This window comes from Megascapheus bottae, chromosome 16, assembly GCF_031878675.1.
Source record: "Megascapheus bottae isolate mThoBot1 chromosome 16, mThoBot2.hap1, whole genome shotgun sequence".
Taxonomy (NCBI): domain Eukaryota; kingdom Metazoa; phylum Chordata; class Mammalia; order Rodentia; family Geomyidae; genus Megascapheus; species Megascapheus bottae.
In genome coordinates this window covers 38,470,181-38,493,139 of record NC_143524.1, presented here as the reverse complement: position 1 = coordinate 38,493,139, position 22,959 = coordinate 38,470,181, and the positions used below count along the sequence as shown (strand labels likewise).

General features: G+C 42.8%; 1 protein-coding gene across 2 annotated transcripts in view; it reads left to right on the top strand.

Moving 5' to 3' along the window:
* The first annotated feature begins 5,234 nt into the window (after window positions 1-5,234).
* The window catches only part of Ipo7 (importin 7), a 52,016-nt gene continuing 34,291 nt past the window's right edge, over window positions 5,235-22,959 (top strand). The window contains exons 1-4 of one of the 2 annotated variants that reach the window (XM_090348173.1): window positions 5,235-5,460; window positions 13,398-13,479; window positions 18,307-18,460; window positions 20,863-21,021. In XM_090348173.1, coding sequence (XP_090204299.1) covers window positions 5,377-5,460; window positions 13,398-13,479; window positions 18,307-18,460; window positions 20,863-21,021 — 479 coding nt within the window. In that variant the 5' untranslated portion in view covers window positions 5,235-5,376. The remainder of the gene's footprint in view (window positions 5,461-13,397; window positions 13,480-18,306; window positions 18,461-20,862; window positions 21,022-22,959) is intronic. The other variant, XM_090348174.1, reaches the window with a different exon arrangement.

Sequence of the window (22,959 nt, the reverse complement as noted above, 5' to 3'; positions counted from 1 at the left end):
TCAGGGCCTGAGAGTTTACCCTTTTTTTTTCTTTTTTTTTTTCTTTTTTTCCAGTCCTGGGCTTGAGCTCAGGGCCTGAGCACTGTCCTTGGACTTTTCTCAAGGCTAGAGCTTTACCACTTGAGCCTCAGCACCATTTCTGGCTTTTTTCTATGTATATGGTACTGAGGAATCGAACCTGGGTCTTTATGCATGCTAGGCAAGCACTTTAACCACTAGGCCAAATTCCCAGCCCCACCCTTTTTTTTTCTTTATCAAGGCTGGTGTTCTACCATTTGAGCTATAGCTCCTTTCTTGACTTTTTGGTGGTTAATTGGAGATTAGTGTCTCAGAGATTTTCCTACCCATGCACCAAGCCCTGGGTTGGGTTCCTTGGTACCACATACACAGAAGTGGTGTTGTGGCTCAAGTGGTAGAGCACTAGCCTTGAGAAAACTCAAAGAGAAAAACCCATGCCCTGAGTTCAAGCCCCAGGACTGGTGGAAAAAAAGTAGTTAAAATGCAATTTAATTTGATGAAACAACATTCTTACTCTGAGCTTCTCTGAGAGCAGACACTGACACAAAGATTTATATATTTGAGTGTGGTTCTGGAGAGCAGACATGAAGGATATTGTGAGGATGACAAAGGGTGGGCAAAGACAGTACAAAGGGAGACCCTGCAGTTTTATCACTATTCTAAATAGTTAGGTGCCAGAACCTGTGACACTCTTAGAGGAGTAATTTGAACCACAACCCAAGACTGTCTATCTAATGAGATAGAAACATGTTTATATGCTTATTCCTATTCCCATTAGTCAAAGATTGCCACCCAAGGTTCAATTAAAAAGGCTTGGACATTTCTACACCTCTGCTACACCTGTGTAAATATCAAATAGGAGGTAATAGGAATCCCAGATACATCTTACAGAAGCCTTGGTGCAGGAAATGAGAGGTAATTTGCAGGTCTGATATGAGATGTTGTCAAGTTGTATCAGCATGAAGGTGGTTGTAGACTTCTCAGGTTAGTCAAATAGCCAAAAGGACCTGAACTAGGGTTTTGTTTGTTTTGCCAATCCTGAGGCTTGAACTGTCCCTGGGCACTGTTCCTGAGCTTCTTTTGCTCAGGAAGGCTAGCCTTCTTTTTTTTTTTTTTTTGCCAGTCCTGGGCTTGAGCTCAGGGCCTGAGCACTGTCCTTGGATTTTTCTCAAGGCCAGAGCTTTACCACTTGAGCCTCAGCACCACTTCTGGCTTTTTTCTATGTATGTGGTACCGAGGAATTGAACCCGGGTCTTCATGCATGCTAGGCAAGCACTTTAACCACTAGGCCAAACTCCTGGCCCCGGAAGGCTAGCCTTCTATCGCTTGAGCCACAGAACCACCTCTGCCTTTTTCTGTGTATGTGGTACTGGGGAATTGAACCCAGGGCTTCATGCATGCTAGGCAAGCACTCTACCACTAAGGCACCTTCCTAGACCATATCTGGCTTTTTCTGTGTATATGGTATCAAGGAATCAAACATAGGGTTTCATGCATTCTAGGTAAATCACTCTACCATTAAGCCCCATACTTCTGGCCCCATGTACTAGCTCTTAGTTAGAAGTAAAGAAAAGACCTATGAAGTTTACTGAAATACTGCTCCCTAGCCATTTTTATTTTATTTTATTTATTTATTTTTTCCAGTCCTGGGCTTGAGCTCAGGGCCTGAGCACTGTCCTTGGACTTTCTCAAGGCTAGAGCTCTACCACTTGAGCCTCAGCACCACTTCCGGCTTTTTTTTTTTCTATGTATGTGGTACCGAGGAATCGAACCCGGGTCTTCATGCATGCTAGGCAAGCACTTTAACCACTAGGCCAAACTCCTGGCCCCTAGCCATTTTTATATATGTAAGACTTATTTCTCACCTAAATTCCTCGGTGATCATTCAGCTCACTCAATTCCTCACCCACTTTTACCTGCACTTAGCCCCTTTCCTTCTATCTTAACCCTCATATTACTAGAATAGCCTTTCTAAAATACGGTAGTAATGCTCTCATTCATGTAATGACAATGATACCAATTTTTTTTTTTTTTTGGCCAGTCCTGGGCTTGAGCTCAGGGCCTGAGCACTGTCCTTGGATTTTCTCAAGGTTAGAGCTCTACCACTTGAGCCTCAGCACCACTTCTGGCTTTTTTCTATGTATGTGGTACCAAGGAATCGAACCCAGGTCTTCGTGCATGCTAGGCAAGCACTTTAACCACTAGGCCAAACTCCTGGCCCTGATACCAATTTTTTAGTTATGGATTTGAACTCAAAGCTTCACATTTGCTAGGCAGGAGTTCTCCACTTGAGCCATATCCCAACCTTTTTTTTTTTTTTTGCCAGTCTTGGGCTTGAGCACTGTCATTGGACTTTCTCAAGGCTAGAGATCTAACACTTAAGCCTCAGCATCACTTCTGGCTTTTTTCTATGTGTGTGATACTGAGGAATCAAACCCCGGTTTCATACATACCAGGCAAGCACTCTACTACTAGATCAAACTCCCGGCCCATCCCAGCCTTTTTTGCTTTAGTTGTATTTTATTTTATTTTTTGTGAGTCATGGGGCTTGAACTCTGCCTGGGCTCTGTCCCTGAGCTCTCCAGCTCAAGTCTATTGTCCTACCCCTGGGCCTGGGCATTGTCCCTAAGCTTTTCAGCTGAAGATGTCACCTCACCCTTGAGCCAAGCCCCACTTCCCATTTTCTAGAAGTTATTGGAGATAATAGTCTCAGGTCCTTTTGTGCACAGGCTGGCTTTGAACCTTGATCCTCAGATCTCAGTCTCCCGAGTAGCTAGGATTACAGGAATGAACCACCATGCCTAGCTTGTATTTTATTTGCGCCAGTACTGGGGCTTGAACTCACAGCCTCAAACTCCTGAATAGCTATTTGGCTGAAAGCTGGCACTCTACCACTTGAGCTACATCTCTACTTCTAGCCTTTTGCTGTTTAATTAACAATAAGAGTCTCAAAGATTTTCCTGCCTGATGGGGCCGGGAGTTTGGCCTAGTGGTAAAATGCTTGCCTAGCATGCACCAAGACCCAGGTTCTACTCCTTGGTACCACATACATAGAAAAAAGCCAGAAGTGGTGCTGAGGCTCAAGTACTAGAGCTCTAACCTTGAGAAAGCCCAAGGACAATGCTCAGGCCCTGAGTCCCAAGCCCAGAACTGGGAAAAAAAATTTCCTGCCTGGACTGGCTTTGAGCTTTGATCCTTAGAACCACTGGCACCCAGAAGGTTTCTTCATTTCTTTAACTAGAGAAATATGGGTTAGAAAATTGACTCTGTTGCGGACTACTTGCCTAGAAAATTGAAGGTTCTGAGTTCAAATTGCAGTAGGAAAAACACACAAAAAGATTATTGAATGAAATAAAACAGTATGTAGTATTCCAGGGTTAGCTTTTCTTGCTCAGCATATTGCATTGATGTAGGTGGTTTGTTGTATCAGTAGTTTGCCCATGTTTATTGTTGAGTAATGTTCCATGCTGTGGGTGTACTACAGTTTATCTAACCATTCATCCACTGCTCTTGCATTTCCACTTTGGGAGAGGAGTGTGAATAAAGGGAATATAACCACTATGCTATATTGTTGTTGTTGTTATGGAGTGTTGGGGTAGAACTCAGGGTATTGTGCATGATGAGCATCACTTTGTTACTGATCTACAACCCCAGCTTTTTGTTTTAGTAGAGTTTTGAACTTAGGGTCAAGTGCTTCTGAGGCAGGAATTCTACTGTTGAGCCATACTACCAGCCTTATATTTGATTTGTGTGTGTGTGTGTGTGTGTGTGTGTGTGTGTGTGTGTGTGTGTACTGGTCCTTGGGCTTGAACTCTGGCCCTGGGTGCTGTTCTAAGTACTGTCACTCTATCATTCAAGTCACAGCTCTACTTCTGGCTTTTTTGGTGCTTAATTGGAGATAGGAGTCACAGAGACTTTCTTGCCCTGGTTGGCTTTACTTGTAGCTAAGATTACAGGCTTGAGCCACCTGTGCCTGTGCCTGGCTCAGCTTCTTTCTCCTCTAATTTTTTTTTTTTTTTTGTGGGTCATGGGGCTTGAACTCCACGTGGGCACTGTTCCTGAGCGCTTCAGATCAAGGCTACTGCCCTACTCCTGGGCCTGGGCATTGTCTCTGAGCTCTTCAGCTCAAGGCTACTGCCCTACCCTTGAGCCAAGCCCCACATCCCATTTTCTAGAGGTTAATTGGAGTCTCAGGTCCTTTTGTGCCTGGGCTGGCTTTGGACTTTGATCCCCTTGAATTCAGGGTCCCTGTGCCTCTTTGGATTAAGGATAGCACTCTACCATACAGCGCCACATCTGGCTTTTTCTACTTATATGGGGTACTGAAGGCTTTATGCATGCTGCCAAGCACTCTACCACAAAACCACATTGCCAGCCCCCATGATTCTATTTTCTTCTTCTTTTTTTTTTATTATTGTAATGTATAGAAGAGTCATAGTTACCTTCGCCACACAAGAGGGTACATCACTTCTCACCTATTGACACCCCTTGTATTTTTGTCCCCATTTCCCTCCCAATCATCTTGTTTTCCCCTCTTCCCTTTCCTATTTCAAATAAACAAATAAACAAATAAACGTATATCATGATTCTATTTTCTTTCTTTCTTTCTTTCTTTCTTTCTTTCTTTCTTTCTTTCTTTCTTTCTTTCTTTCTTTTTTTTCCTTCAAGTCCTGGGGCTTGAACTCAGGGCCTGAGCCCTTGGGCTTTCCTCAAGGCTAGTGCTCTGCCACTGGAGCCACAGCACTACTTCCGGCTTTTATATATGTGGTACCGAGGAATCGAACCCGGGTCTTCGTTCATGCTAGGCAAGCACTCTACCACTAGGACAAACTCACAGTCCCATGATTCTGTTTTCACATGTGCAACTAAAACTACCTCACTTTCATGAGGCCTCCTAACTCCCACTAGTAACTCCCCTGACACAAACAGCGCCTGTTTTACTTTCCTAAATATTTCCTTCAATTATACAGCTACTACAAATAATTTTTAGCTCACATCCTATCAGATTCTCTAGAAAGATTACATTAAATCTTTGTAACTGCTCTAATTTCCGCCCTGAAGATGTTTTGTCCTCTTTGACTAAGAAGATTGGAATGTAAGGAGCCAGCCATGTGAGGGTGGGCTGCGTCCGCAGACTACAACTCCCAGGATGCTCCGCGCGCGCGCCGACAGGAAGTGGCCGCAGCATCTCCCGCCTCCACGCTGAGGCGAGGAGGTTCTATCCGGGGCCTTGGCGCTTCTCTTTCCTTTCGCGCCGGTTGCCGCTGCGGAGCGCGGCGAGTCCATGTGCGCAGTGAGTGGCGCTATTCCTGGCTTAGTAGCACTCGTGCCCTCAGGTTTGACCGAGTCCGCGCCGCGATGGACCCCAACACCATTATCGAGGCCCTGCGGGGCACTATGGACCCGGCTCTGCGTGAGGCCGCGGAGCGCCAGCTCAATGAAGTAAGGACGCCCGGCTAGCGCCGACGGCGAGCGGGCAGACTGTAAGGCCGACCCCTGCGGGCCTGGCTGGGGGAGCTGGTCAGGTCGTCGGGTGGCCCAGCTGGACGGGTGGGGCTGAGCGCTGGCGGTAGTGCCTCGCTAGAGCGCCCCAGTCTGGTGCGGTGGCCGTGCCAAGGCTTCCTTTGCGTCGGATCCCAAGCAGGGCCTCTGGCTGCGGTCTAGGCATGGGGAGACGGTCGGGCGAGGCGGGCGTGACCGGCTGGACACATGGCCGGCTCGGGTGGCGGGCCGCCCTCTGGCTCACTCCCAGTTCGTCCCTCGCTCGTTCGGGAGGCGGCGAAACTCACTGGGAGGTTTTTCAGATGTTTCCGTGACCAGCCTCGTCGCCGCCGGGTCTGGAGGGACCTGCTGGGACTGCTGACGGTCCACTGGAGCCTGTACCTGTCAGCCTTGTCCCTTCTCTGAGCAGATCCGTGGCCTGTCTCGGGGACAACTTCCCTCTCTGGCGAGGTGCTAGGGACAGCTTTTAGATGAAGGCCTGCGCCTCTTTGGTAGGGCAGGGGTAGTGCGAGTTACACATGGTAGTCTGGTATGTGCTCTCCTGTCATAATGCCACAATTGGGAGGTGGGGTGATGTGGAATGGGTTAGGGGAGGTGCACCCTTCTAGGGTGGTGTACCACTGATTACTTGAGTGACCTTGGGCAAGTCTCATAATCTCTTGATCCTGAATTTTACCCATTCATAAAATTAGAACTCAGGGTTGCTGAGATAGTCAAACAGATAATGTAAACCTGAGTGACTAGAAACATGCCACTCTAGATCATTTCTGATACTGCCCTGCTGCTGAGGGTTTTTTGTTTGCCCTGTATCTTGGGGGAGCACCAAGGGAAACAGAATTGTACCATTTCTGTCAACATTCTTTGTTTCTAAACTTTTTGGGTTTATTCATAAAAAGTATTTCAAAGGTTTCTAAAAGGACTTCTGTAAGTTACTATATACTGTTTTAGTATACTACTAAGTCTATCAGTTTTAGTGGAGTTTACTGTACTTTTTTCTTTTGTGTTTCTGTTTGTGTGTGTACCTATTCTGGGGCATGAAGTCAGGAACTGGGTGTTCTCTGAACTTTTCATGCTCAAAGCTAGCACTCTACCATTTGAGCCACAGTTCCACTTCTGCTTTTTGGTGATTAACAAGATAATTGAGTCTTTTGGCCTGGCATCCTGTCTGGTTTCCAACTGTGATCTTCCAGTGTCCTGAATAGCTAGCATTAAAAGTTAGCCACCAACAGAAAAAGCTAATGTACATGAAAAAACAAAAAACCTTCAGTGGAAGCCCCATGTTTCCCTCACTTTAAAAAATTCATTAAGTGAATTACGAGGATATGTCACTATGACATGTCTAGATGTGTACACAGTGGACCTGGATCACCCTCTCCCTTCTTTTCCCCCATTCATTACATTCCTTCATTCATTACATCCTTCATTTATTACTACCTTCTAAAACTAATTTCAACAGACTGCATGGTTTCATTTTTCACACATGTACATACCCTAGATATCTGACTTCACGGTTTCATTTTTCACACATGTACATACCCTAGATATCTGTACATACCTGTTTTACATTCCTCCCCTTGCCCCTCTAGACTGATGTTCCATCACTTGATGCACACCTCTACTTCCAGTTTTTTTTGCAGATAAATTGGAGATAACAGTCTCTTGGGTTTGTCTGCTTGTGCTGGTATTGAATTGGGATCCTCAGATTTCAGACTCCTGAATAGCTAGAATTATAGGCATGCGTCACCTGTTTCAGGCATATTATATACATTCTTGTCATTCATTAAAATATATAATTGTGTTATAAAGTTTTACAAAGAATTTACCATTTCATATGCCAGGTAATGCTTTACTGGACAGTGTCACTTCTTTGCTTTCTCCTAGTTTCCTCCCTTCTGTTTCTACCCGCATCCACTTTTTTTTTTTGGTGGGTCATGGGCTTGAGTTTGGCCTGGGCACTGGGCATGGGCCTGGGCCCTGGGAACTTGGCCTGGACTCTTCATCTCAAGGCTACTGCCCTACCTCTGGGACTGGGGCGCTGCCTGAGCTCTTCAGCTCAAGGCTACCGCCCTACCTTTGAGTCAAGCCCCTTGAGTCAAGCCCTGCTTCTCATTTTCTTGTGGTTAATTGGAGATAAGAGGTCCTTTTGTGCCCTGGCTGACTTTGAACCTTGATCCTCAGATCTCAGCCTCCTGAGTAACTAGGATTATAAGCTTGAGTCGCTCTGCCTGGCTTCATCCACTTTTTTAAAGTGGACATTATTTCACATGTGGACATTATTTTAGTCAGATTGACCTTTGAGCTTACTCTTACTTTCTCCATCTCCACTCCTTCCTGATATTCAACAGTGTTCAGTGAGTTGCTTTGCCGTCTTTATTAACGGATGCAGTTTATTTTGGTAATTTTCTTCAATATCTTAACATTTCAAAAGAAGCCTCACTTTAAAGCTACTTAGGTTATCTTTAGCTGGTAGGTAAGCTTTATTTTTATTGAATAAATAGAAATAGTGGGGATAGTACTAATTGAGTAATTCAGATGTACTATGCTGATCTAAGATCCTTGCCCTCAAGAAGACCACCTACATACAGGTCAGAGGAATGTAAAATTATTTCAAAATAATTTTTTTTTTTGCGCCTGTCCTGGGCCTTGAACTCGGGCCTGAGCACTGTCCTTGAGCTTTCTCAAGGCAAGAGCTCTACCACTTGAGCCACAGGATCACTTCCAGCTTCTTTCTCTCCCTCCCTCCCTCCATCCCTTCTTTCCTTCCTCTCTCTCTCTTTCTTTCTTTCATGGGTCATGAGGCTTGAACTCAGACTGAGCTCTGTCCCTGAGCTCTTCAGCTCAAGGCTACCTCCCCCCCCTTGAGCCAAGCCCTACTTCCCATTTTCTAGAGGTTAATTGGAGATAAGAGTCTCAGGTCCTTTTGTGCCTGGGCTGGCTTTGAACCTTGATCCTCAAATCTCATCCTCCTGAGTAGCTAGGATTACAGACAGGTATGAGCCACCGAGCTGGGCTAGCCTTATGTATGTGGTACCAAGGAATCGAACTCAGGTCTTTGTACATACTAGGCAAGCACTCTACCGCTAGACCAAACTCCTAGCCCCAAATAAGGTATTTTTGCATGTAAATGAGACTTAGACTAAAAGATTGTTTGTTCAAATTCTTAGACTCAGAGTCACCCTGGAAAGGGTTTAGATTTCTATTGGATGTATATTTTTGGACTGAGTCTGGAACTGGACAAAAAATAAAATAATAAAAAAACAAAACAACTGGAAGTTGATCTATGGTTCATCGTGATAGTGTGTAAGCCTTGAGCAAAAGAGTTCAAAGGACAGAGTCAAGGCTGAGTTCAGTACCGATGACTGCCCCCCCCCCCCCGCCCCCCCCCCAAAATCTTTTTTGTGTGTGTGTGGTTCATGGAGCTTGAACTTGGCCTGGGTGCTGTCCCTGAGCTCTTCAGCTCAAGGCTACCACTATATCCCTGGGCTTGGACGTTGTCCCTGAACTCTTCAGCACAAGGCTACCACCCTACCCCTTGAGCCACAGCAGCACTTCTGGTTTTCTAGTGGTTACGTGGAGATGAAAGTCTCACGGACTTTAATATCTGGGCTGGCTTTGAACCTTGATCTTCAGATCTCGGCCTCCTGAGTAGATAGGATTTATAGGCGTGACCCACTACACTCAGCTTCCAAAATCATTTTTCTATACAGTATCTCACAGTTTTGGTTTTATTTTATACTTCCTATACCTATGGTTTAGACCCATAGCTGCTTGAACCACACACTTAGTCTACTACCTTGCAATTAATAAAAGTTTCTATAAGAGCTAAAGAGGTAAAGAAGGTGGGGAGTAGACATGGGACTGTTGAAAAAATTTTAATGAGATGGATTTAGGATGCACTTTTTTTTTTTTGCTCAGTGCTGCTGGTCTTCCACTTAAGCAACACCACCACTTATGGCTTTTTCTTTGTACACGTTACTGAGGAATCAAACCCAGGGCTTCATGCATGCTAGTCAAGCACTCCACCACTAGCCCACATTCACAACCAGAAATGATCAGTCTTTATTTGAGGAAAGGAGAGGTAGCATAGTTGTTTGTTTTGGTTTTGCTTTGGTTTGTGTATATGGATGTGTGGTCCTGTGGTCCTGTGGTGGTATGTTCTGGATCTTGAGTTCAGGGTTTGAGTTCTAATCTTGAGCTTCTCTGCTCAGTCTCGCACTCTACCACTTGAACCACAGCTCTACTTAGGGCTTCTGTGGTACTACACCTTGATCATCAGATCTCAGCCTCCTGAGATCATAGGCATGTACCCATATTGGTGCCTTGCTACATGGTTGTTTAGAAGGTACTTTTATGTTATGGCTAGTAGCTTTTAATCTTGAGTATTAGAAGTTTTATATGTATATACCTTAATTAATGTCTTGCTACAGTTCTCTGCTACGAATGCTAGAATCAAGAGCTTGCTGTGATTACTGGGTCTGTAATTAGTACTAGCATCCAAAGTAAGAGTAATACTTTTTGTCATAATAGATCTGTTGTAGTCTGTCCTAAGGTCCATGTTAGTGTTTACCAAGTACCATAATCACCCAAATTTAAAGAGTTGTGTTTTTTTTTTTTTTTTTGGTGGGCCAGGAGGCTTGAACTCAGCCTGGGCTCTTCAGCTCAAGGCTATCACCCTACCCCTGGGCCTGGTCACTGTCTCAGAACCTTGATCCTCAGATCTCAGACTCTTGAGTAGCTAGGCTTACACCCCACCAGGCTTTAAGAGTTATTTATTTATTTTTAAGATTCACGTTAACAATATTTTACTTTTTTTTAACATTTCTATAACAAAGTTTTGTTTTTGCTTTGGTTGTAGGGCTTGAACTCAGTGCCTAGGTGTTGTCTCTGAGCTCTTTTGCTTATGACTATATTCTTTTTTTTTTTTTGCCAGTCGTGGGCTTGAGCTCAGAGCCTGAGCACTGTCCTTGGACTTTCTCAAGGCTAGAGCTCTAGCCCTTGAGCCTCAGCACCATTTCTCGCTTTTTTTCTATGTATGTGGTACCGAGGAATTGAACCCGGGTCTTCATGCATGCTAGGCAAGCACTTTAACCACTAGGCCATACTCCCAGCCCATTATGACTATATTCTGATGGCTAATTGGAGGAAAGATTCTCCCAAGCTTAGAGTGGTGGCTCACGTTTGTAATCCTAACTACTCAGGAGGCTGAGATCTGAGGATCTCGGTTCAAAGCCAGCTTGGGCACCAAAGAATGTGAGTCTCTTACTCCAATTAACGACTAGAAAAAGGGAAGTGGGGCTGTGATTCAAGGTTAAGGCAGTAGCCTTGAGCTGAAAAGCTTCAAGGCCCACAACTGACACACACAAGTCTCATAGACTTTCATTCCTGGGCTCACTTTGAACTGCCATCCTCTAATCTCAGTCTCCTGAGTAGGTAGGATTACAGGTGTGAGCTATCAACTCCCAGCAAGAGCACTTTTTAACTTAGGGAGTTTTTTATTATTATTATTTTTATTTTTATTTTTGGTGCCAGTGCTAGATCTTGAACTCAGGGACTGGATCTCTCCTACCTTTTTCTAATCAAGGCTGACACTCTACAACTTGGGCCACATCTCCACCTCTAGCATTTTACTGGTTCATTGGTGACAAGAGTGTTGGGTTTGTCTGATTGGGATGGATGTGAACCTCAGATCTCCACTTCCTGAATAGCTAGCTAGCTAAGATTATAGGTGTGAATTACCACTGCCCTGAAAGGAACTTCAGTAATGCCAGAAAGTTGTTAGAGATCAATTAATACTTTGAAAGTTTTTCCTAACTTTAAGATTTTATAATTACACCTTTTGTATACAATTTTAGAATTTCCCTTGCTTTGGGGGAAGGTACTCATCTTGATAAGTCACACTACCACTGAGAGCTCCACACCTTTTAGTACTTTTATATGGTTTTTCAGATAGTGTCTTACTTCCTTTTCAACACATACCATATATCCAGCCATACCCTACTTTCAATTTTCCCTCACTTCCCCCCCCCCTCACTTTTTTTTTTGTGCCTGTCCTGGGACTTGTACTCAGGGCCTGAGCACTGTCCTTGAACTTTCTCAAGGCTAGAGTCCTATTACCTGAGCCACACCACTACTTCTGGCTTTTTCTGTGTATGTGGTACCAAGGAATTGAACCTGGGTCTTGATGCATGCTAGGCAAGCACTCTACCACTAGCCTATATACTCCCAGCCCCATTCCCTCACTTTTTAGGCTTCCACTGTACCACTTCAGTCTTTTTGCTTCTTTTTTTTTTTGTCTTCTTTTGTTCTGGTACTGAGCTTGAACTTGGGGACCTGGACTGCCCCTGAGCTCTTTTGCTCAAGGCTAGTGCTTTCCCAGTTGAACCACAGTTCCACTTCTGGCTTTTTTGGTGGCTAATTGGAAGTTTAAGTCTCACAGACTTTTCCTGCCCTGGCTATCTGGCTCTGAACCGTGATCCTGAGATAGCATCTTCCTGAATAGCAAAGATTACATGTGTATGCCACTGGTACTGAACCTTTTCTTTGTCTTTCTTTTTTTGTTGGTTGTGGGGCTTAAACTCCTGAGCTCCTTAGCTCAAGGCTGGCACTCTACCACTTTGAGCCACAGTGCTACTCCCAGTTTTCTGCTGGTTAATTGGAGAAAAGGGCAACAAGACCACTTGTAGCCTTTTTTGTTTATGTACTGAGGAATCAAATCCAGGGCTTCATGCATGCTGTGCAAGCACTCTAACACTAAGCCACATTCCTAGCCTCTAAGTATGTTTTTTATTCCCAAGGTGTAAGCTACAGTATCAGGTTTGTACTTGAATCTTAATAAGCTAGAGATTATTCAGGCACTACATGACAATTTATGCCTGTAAACTTAACAAACTTGATAAAATATTTAAAAACCCTATCATAACTAACAAGCTGGGCATGGTGATACTTAATGTGCTATGTTATGAGCTAAACAGGATGCTCAGAATGATTCCAATCTGAGGCTGTCTTGGGCTAAAAATCAGGATACTTAATCTTTAGAAAGAAAAATAGCTTGGCATCAGTGCCTCTAGAGGTTAATTGGAGATAAGAGTCTCAGGTTCTTTCGTGCTTTGAATCTTGATCTTTGGATCTCAGCTTCCTGAGTAGCTAGGATTACGGGCATGAGTCACTGAGCCCAGCTCCAAGCCATTCATTTTTACTGGGTTAGTTCAGGTCTAGTTACATTAATAGACTATCTCTACATAGTGGCTAAGAATTTGGCTTAGTGTTAGAGTGCTTCCCCTGCATGCATGAAGCCCTGGGTTTGATTCCTCAGTATCACATAAATAGAAAAAGCCGGGAAGTGGTGCTGTGGCTTGAGTGGTAGAGTTGGCACTCTCCCACCTGAGCAAAAGAAGCTCAGGGACAGTGCCCAAGGCCCTGAGTTCAAGTCTCAGGACTGGCAAAAGAAAAGGAATATCTACTCAGGAAATTACTACTACTGGAAAGGAAAGATAATTATGACAGGATTTTATTTTTAGGGGGTCAGGATAATGTATAGAGGGGTTACAGTTACGTTTGTCAGGTAGTGGGTGCATTACGTCTCACAAGAGGATATTATTTTTGAGCTACTGTTACCAAAGTAGGTTTAAGGTGCTAGGATTAATGGGGGGAAGGGGAAGTGTAATGGTATTTTGATAAATCATATCTAACAATGATAGAGATTTGTCATTCAAATTTACTCACTACAGGAAATCCTGGGATCAGAAGACTAAGGATCTCTATTTCAAAGTCAGACTGGGTTATTTGGAAATATTTCATCCACTAAAATAAAAATAAGCAAAGCATATTCATTTACAGGACATTAAAATGCTGGGTTTTTGTTTTTGGTCTTTTTGTAGGCACACAAGTCTCTGAATTTTGTTTCAACACTGCTCCAGATTACGATGTCAGAGCAACTGGATTTACCTGTGAGACAGGCAGGCAAGTTTCTTGAATTTTTTTTGATGCTTATATAAACATAGTTTAAAAGATTTGTAAATAGAAGAGTGCTGGTGGCCTATGCTGTAATCCTAGCTACTCAGGTGGTGAGGTTTGAGAATTATGGTTCCAAGCTAGCCTGGACAGCAGAGTCGCTGAGACTTATCTCTGATTGATCAGCAAAAAGCTGGAAGTGGAGGTGCAACTTAAATGGTAGAGAATCAACCGAGCAACAAATCCAAGCCTCTAGTGTTACCAAAAAGAAAGATTTATATATTGAATAGCAGAAATATTTTGATGGCCCTCAGTGATTTTTTTTTTTTAATGCTAAGGACTCATTTATTTCATTGTTTGTGACAGGTGCCTTCTTAATACTTTATGGTACAGTATAAGGAATAATTTAGTACTTGGATTAAAGGAGAAGAAAAATAGATATATTTTATTAAAAGATATTATGTATCCTAGTTCTTGATAAGTGGTTTCGCAGGCACAAATTTCTTTGTGGGGTTAGTTCTTACATCTTTTTACTTAATAGTTTAACTCCCCTGAGGTTTGAATTCAAGCCTTCACTTGCTCAGCAAGGGCTCTTCTGTTTGAGTTCTCCCTTAGTTTCTTCAATAAAAAAGTACTAGTATTAGGGCCTGGGAGTGTGGCCTAGTGGTAAAGTGCTTGACCTGCATGCACAAAGCCCTGGGATTCTATTCCTCTGTACTACATACACAGAGAAAAGTAGAAGTAGTGCTGTGGCTCAGGTGGCAGATCGCTAGCCTTGAGCAAAAAGAGCAATGCCCAGGGCCTGAGTTCAAGCCCCAAGATGTTAAAAAAAAAAAGTGCTATTCACTGGGTACCTGTGGCTCATGCCCATTATAATCTTAGCTACTAGGAGGCTGAGACCTGAGGATCACAGTTTGAAGCCAGCAGCCTGGGCAGAAAAGTCTGTGATACTCTTAGCTCCAATTGACATCAAGAAGGTAGAAGGAGCTGTCACTGAGTGGTAGAGCCCAGACCCCAGAGTTCAAGCCCCAGAATTGAGAAGAAAAAAATATGCTATTCCTGATATTGGCTAGTCTCCTCACTAACCAAGTAGAAAATATGGTATACTGCTTCTGCCTTACTTTATAAAATAGAGGCATTTTATGCTTGCAAATATATTAACTTTGTCTTAGTATAAACTATCAGTTTCACTTCTAGAGACACTATTTCCATTCTGTTTTGTTTTTTCTTTTCTTTCTTTTTTTTTTGCCAGTCCTGGACTTGAGCTCAGGGCCTGAGCACTGTCCTTGGACTTTCTCAAGGCTAGAGCTCTACCACTTGAGCCTCAGCACCACTTCCAGCTTTTTTCTATGTATGTGGTACCGAGGAATCGAACCCGGGTCTTCATGCATGCTAGGCAAGCACTTTAACCACTAGGCCAAACTCCCAGGCCTGTTTTTTTTTTTTTTTTTAATTTTATTTTTTTGTGGGTCATGGGGCTTGGGCTCTGTCCTTGAACTCTTCAGCTCAAGGCTACAGACCTACTCCTGGGCCTGGGTGTTGTCCTTGAGCTCTTCAGCTCAAGACTGCCATACTACCCCTTAGCTACAACCTCACTTCCCTTTTTCTAGTGATTAATTAGAGATAGAGTATCAAGATCTTTAGTGCCAGGCTGGCTGTGAACCTCAATACTCACATCTCAGCCTTCTGGGTAGCTAGGCTTACAGATGAGAGCCATTGCGCCCTGCTTGTTTATTTATTTGTTTTTGGTTAGTAAGGGGACTTGAACTCATAGCTGGGTGCTATCCCTGAATTTTTTTTTTTTTTTTTTTTTTCTAGTCCTGGGCTTGAGCTCAGGGCCTGAGCCCTGTCCTTGGACTTCCTTAAGGCTAGAGCTCTAGCACTTGAGCTTCAGCACCACTTCTGGCTTTGTGTGTGTGTGTGTGTGTGTGTGTGTGTGTGTGTGTGTGTGTGTGTGTGTGTGTGTGTGTGTGTGTGTGTGTGTGTGTGTGTGTGTGTGTGTGTGTGTGTGTGTGTGTGTGTGTGTGTGTGTGTGTGTGTGTGTGTGTGTGTGTGTGTGTGTGTGTGTGTTACCGAGGAATTGAACCTGGGTCTTCGTGCATGCTAGGCAAGCACTCTACCACTAGGCCAAACTCCTGGTCTCCTGAATTGTTTTTTTTTTTGTTTTTTTTATTCACAAAGCTAGCTTTCTACCACAGTGCTATTTCCAGTTTTATGGTGATTAATTGGAGATGAGTCTCCTAGACATGCCTTCCCCAGATTGGCTTTGAATTGAAAGGTGATCCTCAGATCTTAGTCTCCTCAGTAGCTATGATTACATGGGTTGAGCCACTTGCACATGCCCCTATTCTTCTTTTCAATGTCTATTTGTTAGTTTCTTTCTCATTTAACCTAATGTATAGTAAATATTTCCCTTTTCATTATAGCTTATTTTTCCTTTTCCCTTTTTCCTGTCCCATCCCGTCCTTTTGTGCTGGTTCAGGTGGCTTGAACTCAGGGCCTGGGCTCTGTCCCTGAGCTTCTGTGTGTTCAAGACTAGTGCTCTGCCTGGTATGGCATATTTTTTCCTGTGGTAAACATTTAAAAATCACCTTTGTGTGATTAGTAGTATGTTATATTGTCTTATGCAGCAGTTATATTGTCATATGTCAGTTTCTTATTGGAGATAAGGATCTCATGGATTTTCCTGCCCAACCTAGTTCATACCACAATCTTCAGCCTTCTGACTAGCTTAAGATGACAGGCATAAGCCACTGGCTCCCAGCTGTCATGATTTTTATCTTCATTTATTTAGTAGTGCTAGGGTTTAGACTCAAGGCTTCATGCTTGCTAGACACTTTATTACTTAATTCAAGCCTCTACTACCACTTGAGTCATGCCTCTAGACCTTTTTCCTGTGGCTATTTTTGAGATAGAATCTCACTTATTCTCCTGGGCTCTGCTGCTTGAGCCACATCCCCATCTCTAGCTTTCTGGTGCTTGATTAGAGATAGGAGTCTTATAGCTTGGTTGACTTTGAATTGTGATCCTTGGATCTCAGCCTCCTAAAGAGCTAGAATTACAGGCATTAATCTCTCAACAGTCCTTTTATTAATGCCTCCTGCTGTAGCAAGGATGATAGTCACAAATGACGCTGCCCAGTTATTGTTTGAAATAATAACTTGCTAATTTTTTGTCCCATCTGTCCTGGAACTTCAGTTCTTTTTTTTTTTTTTTTTTGCCAGTCCTGAGCTTGGGCTCAGGGCATGAGCACTGTCCTTGGGCTTTCTCAAGGGTAGAGCTCTACCACTTGAGCTTCAGCACCACTGCTTTTTGCTATGTATGTGGGGTACCGAGGAACTGAACCTGGGTCTTCGTGCATGCTAGGCAAGCACTCTACCACTAGGCCAAACTCCCGGCCCCCTGGAACTTCAGTTCTTATCTGCTTTTTCTTATCTGCTTTCTTAGTAGATAGGGTTATAGAAATGAGTCACTATAACCACATGGTTTTGGCTTTAGAAGTTTTATTTAGAAGACCTAAAGTTAATTTGAATGTCTTATTAAAATAAATGTAGCACTTTTTTTTTTTTTTTTTTTTCGTCAGTCCTGGGCTCGGGCTCAGGGCTTGAGCACTGTCCTTGGACTTTCTCAAGGCAAGCACTCTACCACTCGAGCCTCAGCACCACTTCCGGCTTTTTGCTATGTATGTGGGGTACCGAGGAATCGAACCCAGGTCTTCGTGCATGCTAGGCAAGCACTCTACCACTAGGCCAAACTCCCGACCCCCCCCCCTTTTTTTTTTTTTTTTGCCAGTCCTGGGGATTGAACTCAGGGCCTGAGCACTGTCCTTGGGCCTATTTTTTTCCCTCAGTGATAGTGCTCTACCACTTGAGCCACACCACTACTTCTGGCTTTTCTGTGTATATGGTTCTGAGGAATTGAACCCGGGTCTCTGTGCGTGCTAGGCAAGCACTCTAACCACAAGGCCAACTCCCAGCCCAATATAGCACTTTTATATTGTGTTTATTTGTTGGGTTTTTGTGGGCTATTTAATGAGCTAATGTATTCAATAAGCTACATATTAGTGACAATTGATACAACTATTATTATTATTATTTTGCCAGTCCAGGTGCTTGAACTCAGGGCCTTAGCACTGTCCTTGGACTATCTCAAGCCTAGAGCTCTACCACTTGAGCCACAGCACCACTTCTGGCTTTTTCTATGTATGTGGGTGGTACTGAGGAATGGAACCTGGGTCTTTGTGTATGCTAGGCAAGCACTCTACCATTAGGCCATACTCCTGGCCCCTACAATTGATTATTAACTTGAAATAATTAAAAATAGCATTTTATTTGTGAAAGGATAACTTTACCAGTTGCTTCTGGCTTGTGCTTATAATTTTGGCTTCTCATAAGAATGAGACCTGCCTAGAAGTTTGAAGCCAGTCGAGGCAGAAAACTGAGACTCCCATTTCCAAAATAACCAGCAAAACACTGAGCTGGCTGAAGTAGTAAAAGTACCAGTCTAGTGAGTGAGTTGAGCAATCTTTAGGTCCTGGGTTCAAACCCTAGCATCAGCATAATAAAGTCTTACTACGGGGCTAGGAATGTAGCTTAGTTGTTGAGTACTTGCCTAGCATACAAGTCTTGGGTTTTACATAAACAGAAAAAGTGGCACTATTGCTCAAGAGGTAGAGTGCTAACCTTAGGACAGTGCCCAAGCCCTGAATTCAAGTCCCCAGGACTCCAATAAAGTCTTAGTACAGGGACCTGAAGAGGAAGTTGAATTAGGGTTACTTACAAAGGGTAGTCACAGAGCTTTCATCATAAGCACTTGACAAACTTATCTATGTTTTAGGTGTTATTTATTTGAAAAATATGATAACACAGTATTGGCCTGATCGAGAGTCAGCACCTGGGGATATATCCCCATATAGTATTCCAGAAGAAGATCGACATTGCATTCGAGAAAATATTGTAGAAGCCATTATTCACTCTCCTGAGCTCATCAGGTATGTATATGTGTGTATGTATGTGTGTGTTTAATGTATCCATGTTTGAGCAAAAATCAAAAGCAAGTAAAACAGGCTATGTTGGTCATGGTACTGGGCCTGGGTGTTATCCCTGAGCTCATCAGCTCAAGGCTACCACCCTACCCTTTGAGTTACAGCACCCGTTTTCTGGTGGTTAATTGGAGATGAGTCTCCCATACTTTAGTGCCCTGGCTAGTTTGGTCCTCAGATCTCAGCTTCCTGAGTAGTTAGGATTACAGGCATGGGCCATTGGACCTCGGCTCCCTAGGATTTTTATCTCTAGGGTACCAAAACACCAGTAGAGCCGTGACTTAAGTGGTTGAGTTTTATTCCTTTTTTTTTTTTTGTAATTAATAGAGGGGTTACAGTTTTATTCACTAGATAGAAGGCACATTACTTTACACATATTGTTACCCCTTCTCATATTTTTGTCCTCATTTCCCTCCTCCAGCCCCCCCTTTTTTTGTGGGTCATGGGGCTTGAACTTGACATGAGTGCTGTCCCTGAGCTCTTCAGCTCAAGGCTATAGTCCTACCCTGGTGCCAAGCGCCACTTCCCTTTTCTAGAGGTTAATTAGAGATAAGAAAGAGTCTCAGGTTCTTTTTGTGCCTGGGCTGGTTTTGAACCTTGATCCTCAGATCTCAAGAATAGCTATGATTACAGGCATGAGCCACCACGCTCGGCTTGTTTTTCATGTTTTTAAAACTTAAGAACTTGGGGCTATCAATGTGGCTTAGCAGTAGAGTGCTTGCTTAGAAAACATGTAGCTCTGGGTTCCATTCCTCAATACCACATAAGCAAAAGGCTGGGAGTGGCACTGTGGCTCAAGTGGTCCAGTAGTAGCCTGGAGAAAGCCCAAAGACAGTGCCCAGGACTGGCCCAAAAAAAAAAAAGAAAAGTAATATAAAACCAGTGGAATATATTGTGATCATATGGGTGAGAGTTTAAAAACAAAAAAACCTGTAGATTTGAGCTTATTGTTGGGCTCCTTTAATCCCTTAATAGGGAAGGCAGAAGGATCACAAATTTGAGATTAGCTTGGGCAACATGGTAGTTCATAGTTACTCTGGTCAGCATACTATGACTCTTGTATTTAAAAGAACCAATGGCTGAAGTGCCTAGCCTGCCTAAGGCTCTGGATTTTATCTAGTAACATTGCCCAAAAAAAGAAAAGAAAAAAGAAAATTTTTGTTTCATTTCATAGCCCCATCGTTCCATGTTTTGCTGTTTGTGTACACACTTCTCCTCATGCTGAATATTGGTCCTGCTCATTATAGGGAAATAGCTATTTCTGTACTTCATTCCTAGCCCTGATTTGATTCAGCAAGGGAAGGGACACCTCCATTTATAACATTATGGGCCTCTTTTCTGTAGAAAGAGGTCATCTAGGCTATGTGGGGTGTGTGTGTGTGTGTGTGTGTGTAAGTAAGTAATTAGTCATGGGTCTTCAAACTCTGGTCCTGAGCACTGTCCCTGAGTTCTTCAGCTGAGGGCTATGGGTGTGTGTGTGTGTGTGTGTGTGTATGTATGTGTCATGTGGCTTCAACTCTGGTCCTGAGCACTGTCCCTGAGTTCTTCAGCTCAAAGCTATGGCCTTACCCCTTGAGCCACAGCACCATGTCCGGTTATCTAGTGGCTAATTGGAGATAAGAGTCTCCTTCTCTTTAGTGTGGGGGCTGGCCTTTGAACCTCTTTAATCTGGATCATCAGATCTCAGCCTCCTGAGTAGATAGGATTACAGGCATGAGCCATCTCTGCAGGCATTATGTGGTAGCTTTTGCTGAATGAGTTGTTTTCCCTTTTTGTTTACGGTTATTTGTGTAGGGTCCTGCTTGGTTTCTTGGTTAGCCTGGGCTGCCAGCTTTCTTCTTGTGCTTTTCCCTTGGAGATGAGAAGCATGTGCCTCTGTGCCCAGCCATTGGTGAGATGGCGTCTCAACCAATTTTTTCTGTTGTTTGAGGTGTCCTCAGACCATGATCTCCTGATAACTTCCCTCCAAATATCTAGGATTATGTGCGTGAGCCATCATGTTTATTAAATTATTTGCATTTTATATGCATCCAAATGCCAATGGAAGTGTGTGTATGTGTGTGTTGGTCCTGAGGCTTGAACTCAAGGCCTGGGTGCTGTACTAGTTTTTTTGTGCTCAAGGCTAGCACTCAATACTTGAACCACAGTTCACTCCTGCTTTTTTGGTGCTTAACTGAAGATTAAAGATTCAAATTTTCCTACCTGGGCTGGCTTAGAACCATGATCCTCAGATTTCAGCTTCCTGAGTAGTTAGGATTACAGGTGTGAGCTATTCTGTGTAGTGCTATATTTTAGCAGCATTTTTATCTAGATAACCTTTCTCCTTCTTTATTGTTTGTTTTGTCTTTCAGGGTACAGCTTACTACATGCATTCATCACATTATCAAACATGACTACCCAAGCCGCTGGACTGCCATTGTAGACAAGATTGGCTTTTATCTTCAGTCTGACAACAGTGCTTGTTGGCTAGGAATTCTTCTTTGCCTTTATCAGCTTGTAAAAAATTATGAGTAAGTGTTTCCCATTTCCTATGGGATGTAGGAATACTTAGAGATTTAAAGCTATTTTGGACATGCAAAATTAGTTTTGGCATTAGTAAGAAAATTAGTGAACTGTACTGTTAATTTGGATTTTGTATTTTCTTCTTATAAGTAGGATTTCTTACTCTAATTTTGAATTTTGTTTCATTAGTTTCCTAAGGTACTGTTTTTCCCCCCACCCCCAAATCATCTCTTTTTACCCACTCAAAAATCTAAGGTTGTGATTCTTAATAGGTGCTGATACTGCTCATTTAGATACTTTTCAAAAAATTGTATATTGGAGTATTTTGAACATTAGGGCTCCTTATTACTTGTCTTTTTGTGAATTTTTGCCTTAATTTGTGTTTTTGGTAAATGTCAAGAACTAACCTAATTTAAGAAAAATACATTAGAATTTCATGTGCTAATTTATCAGTTAATTTTGAGATTCACACTCAATCTATTTTATTTTTTGCATAATTTAGCAGAGCAAATTATAGTTCATGTAAATAAATGGCATTAGGATGATTTTAGATGAAGAGATCATTTTAGATCTGGATTTAGGGATCATTGAAAAGCAAGAACCTTGGGAGTTGAGATAATAGCTAAATGATGAAGGAAATGAAGGTATTTTCCTTGAAGCATGAAAATGATGAAAATGGGTAGGTACTTGGAAGTTTGTGGGAAACTTAAGAGCAAGGGAAGAAGACTAATATTACAATGATAACTTTCCATTTCTAACCACTGGATAAATCCCATTGTGTGTTCTCTAATTCTGGGATTTGTGGTTAGCCTCAATACCCATTTTGGGTTCCATTTCAAAATAGCCAATGAACTGCTGCTGCTCTGAGCAGGCAAAAATACATCATTTACAGCATTGGTACTGGTGTTTTCTTGTGTTCCCACCAGCTACCCATCTTCCTGCTAAGGAATGTTCCAGCTGTTGCTCCAACCTCTGTCAGAGTCCCAGTTGTAGTTCTGGTAAGTGAGTGACTAAAACCAGAGAGAATAACAATAAGCTGTCAGTGTCACTTAAGAGGTTCAAGTCTCTCCTATCTTATAATCTTACCAGGAGAGAATATGATAGGGCTTTATAAATAGATAGAGGAGCCTACTACAATACTAGACTTCCAGTTAGTAGTAGCCAGTGTTGGTGGAGCACAAGGTATTTAATATAAGGGACCTGTGTGGACTGAAGCAGTTTTAAAAACTAGATGGAAAATTGGCGTTTGATGGCTTTCAGAAGTAGAGATCCTCAGAAATTGTGTGCAGAAGGAGCATTTGAAGAGGAAGGTATGTCACACCACTGAGTAGTATAAGCAAAGAAAGCAATGTACAGAGGTGGAAATAGACTGTTAACTGGTAAGGAGGTCACTTAAGGGTATGGATAGTTTCTGGTGAGATCTTGGATAATACTTTTGATCTGTCAAATTGCAAACACATTGAAGAATGATTTGAGAATAGTCAGAAATTTGGATATTGTTGAGGAAGCATTGGTAGGTTTTGTGTTTTCACCAAAAAGTGGTGGACTAGTTGAAGAAATTTTTATGAGTATGGTTTATCAGTTTGGCCTGTGAAAGTAGAACTACATTAATTTCTTGTTGTGTGTGTTAGTGCTAGTGTTTATGTCTTGCTGTTTTGTTTTTTTCCCCTCTCAAAGGTAGCACTTTACCACTTTGACCACACATCCATTCCCTGTACTAATTTCTTAAAAGATGTCTGCTAGGTATCATTTCTTAGAATATTGAAATAATTGAAGTGATTTATCAGTTTATGTTAATGGCCTTATTAGTTACTATTAGTGTGAACATTTCCTAGTTTTTACTTTTTTTTTTGCCAGTCCTGGGCTTGAGCTCAGGGCCTGGGCATTGTCCTTGGACTTTCTCGAGGCTAGAGCTCTACCACTTGAGCCTCAGCACCACTTCCAGC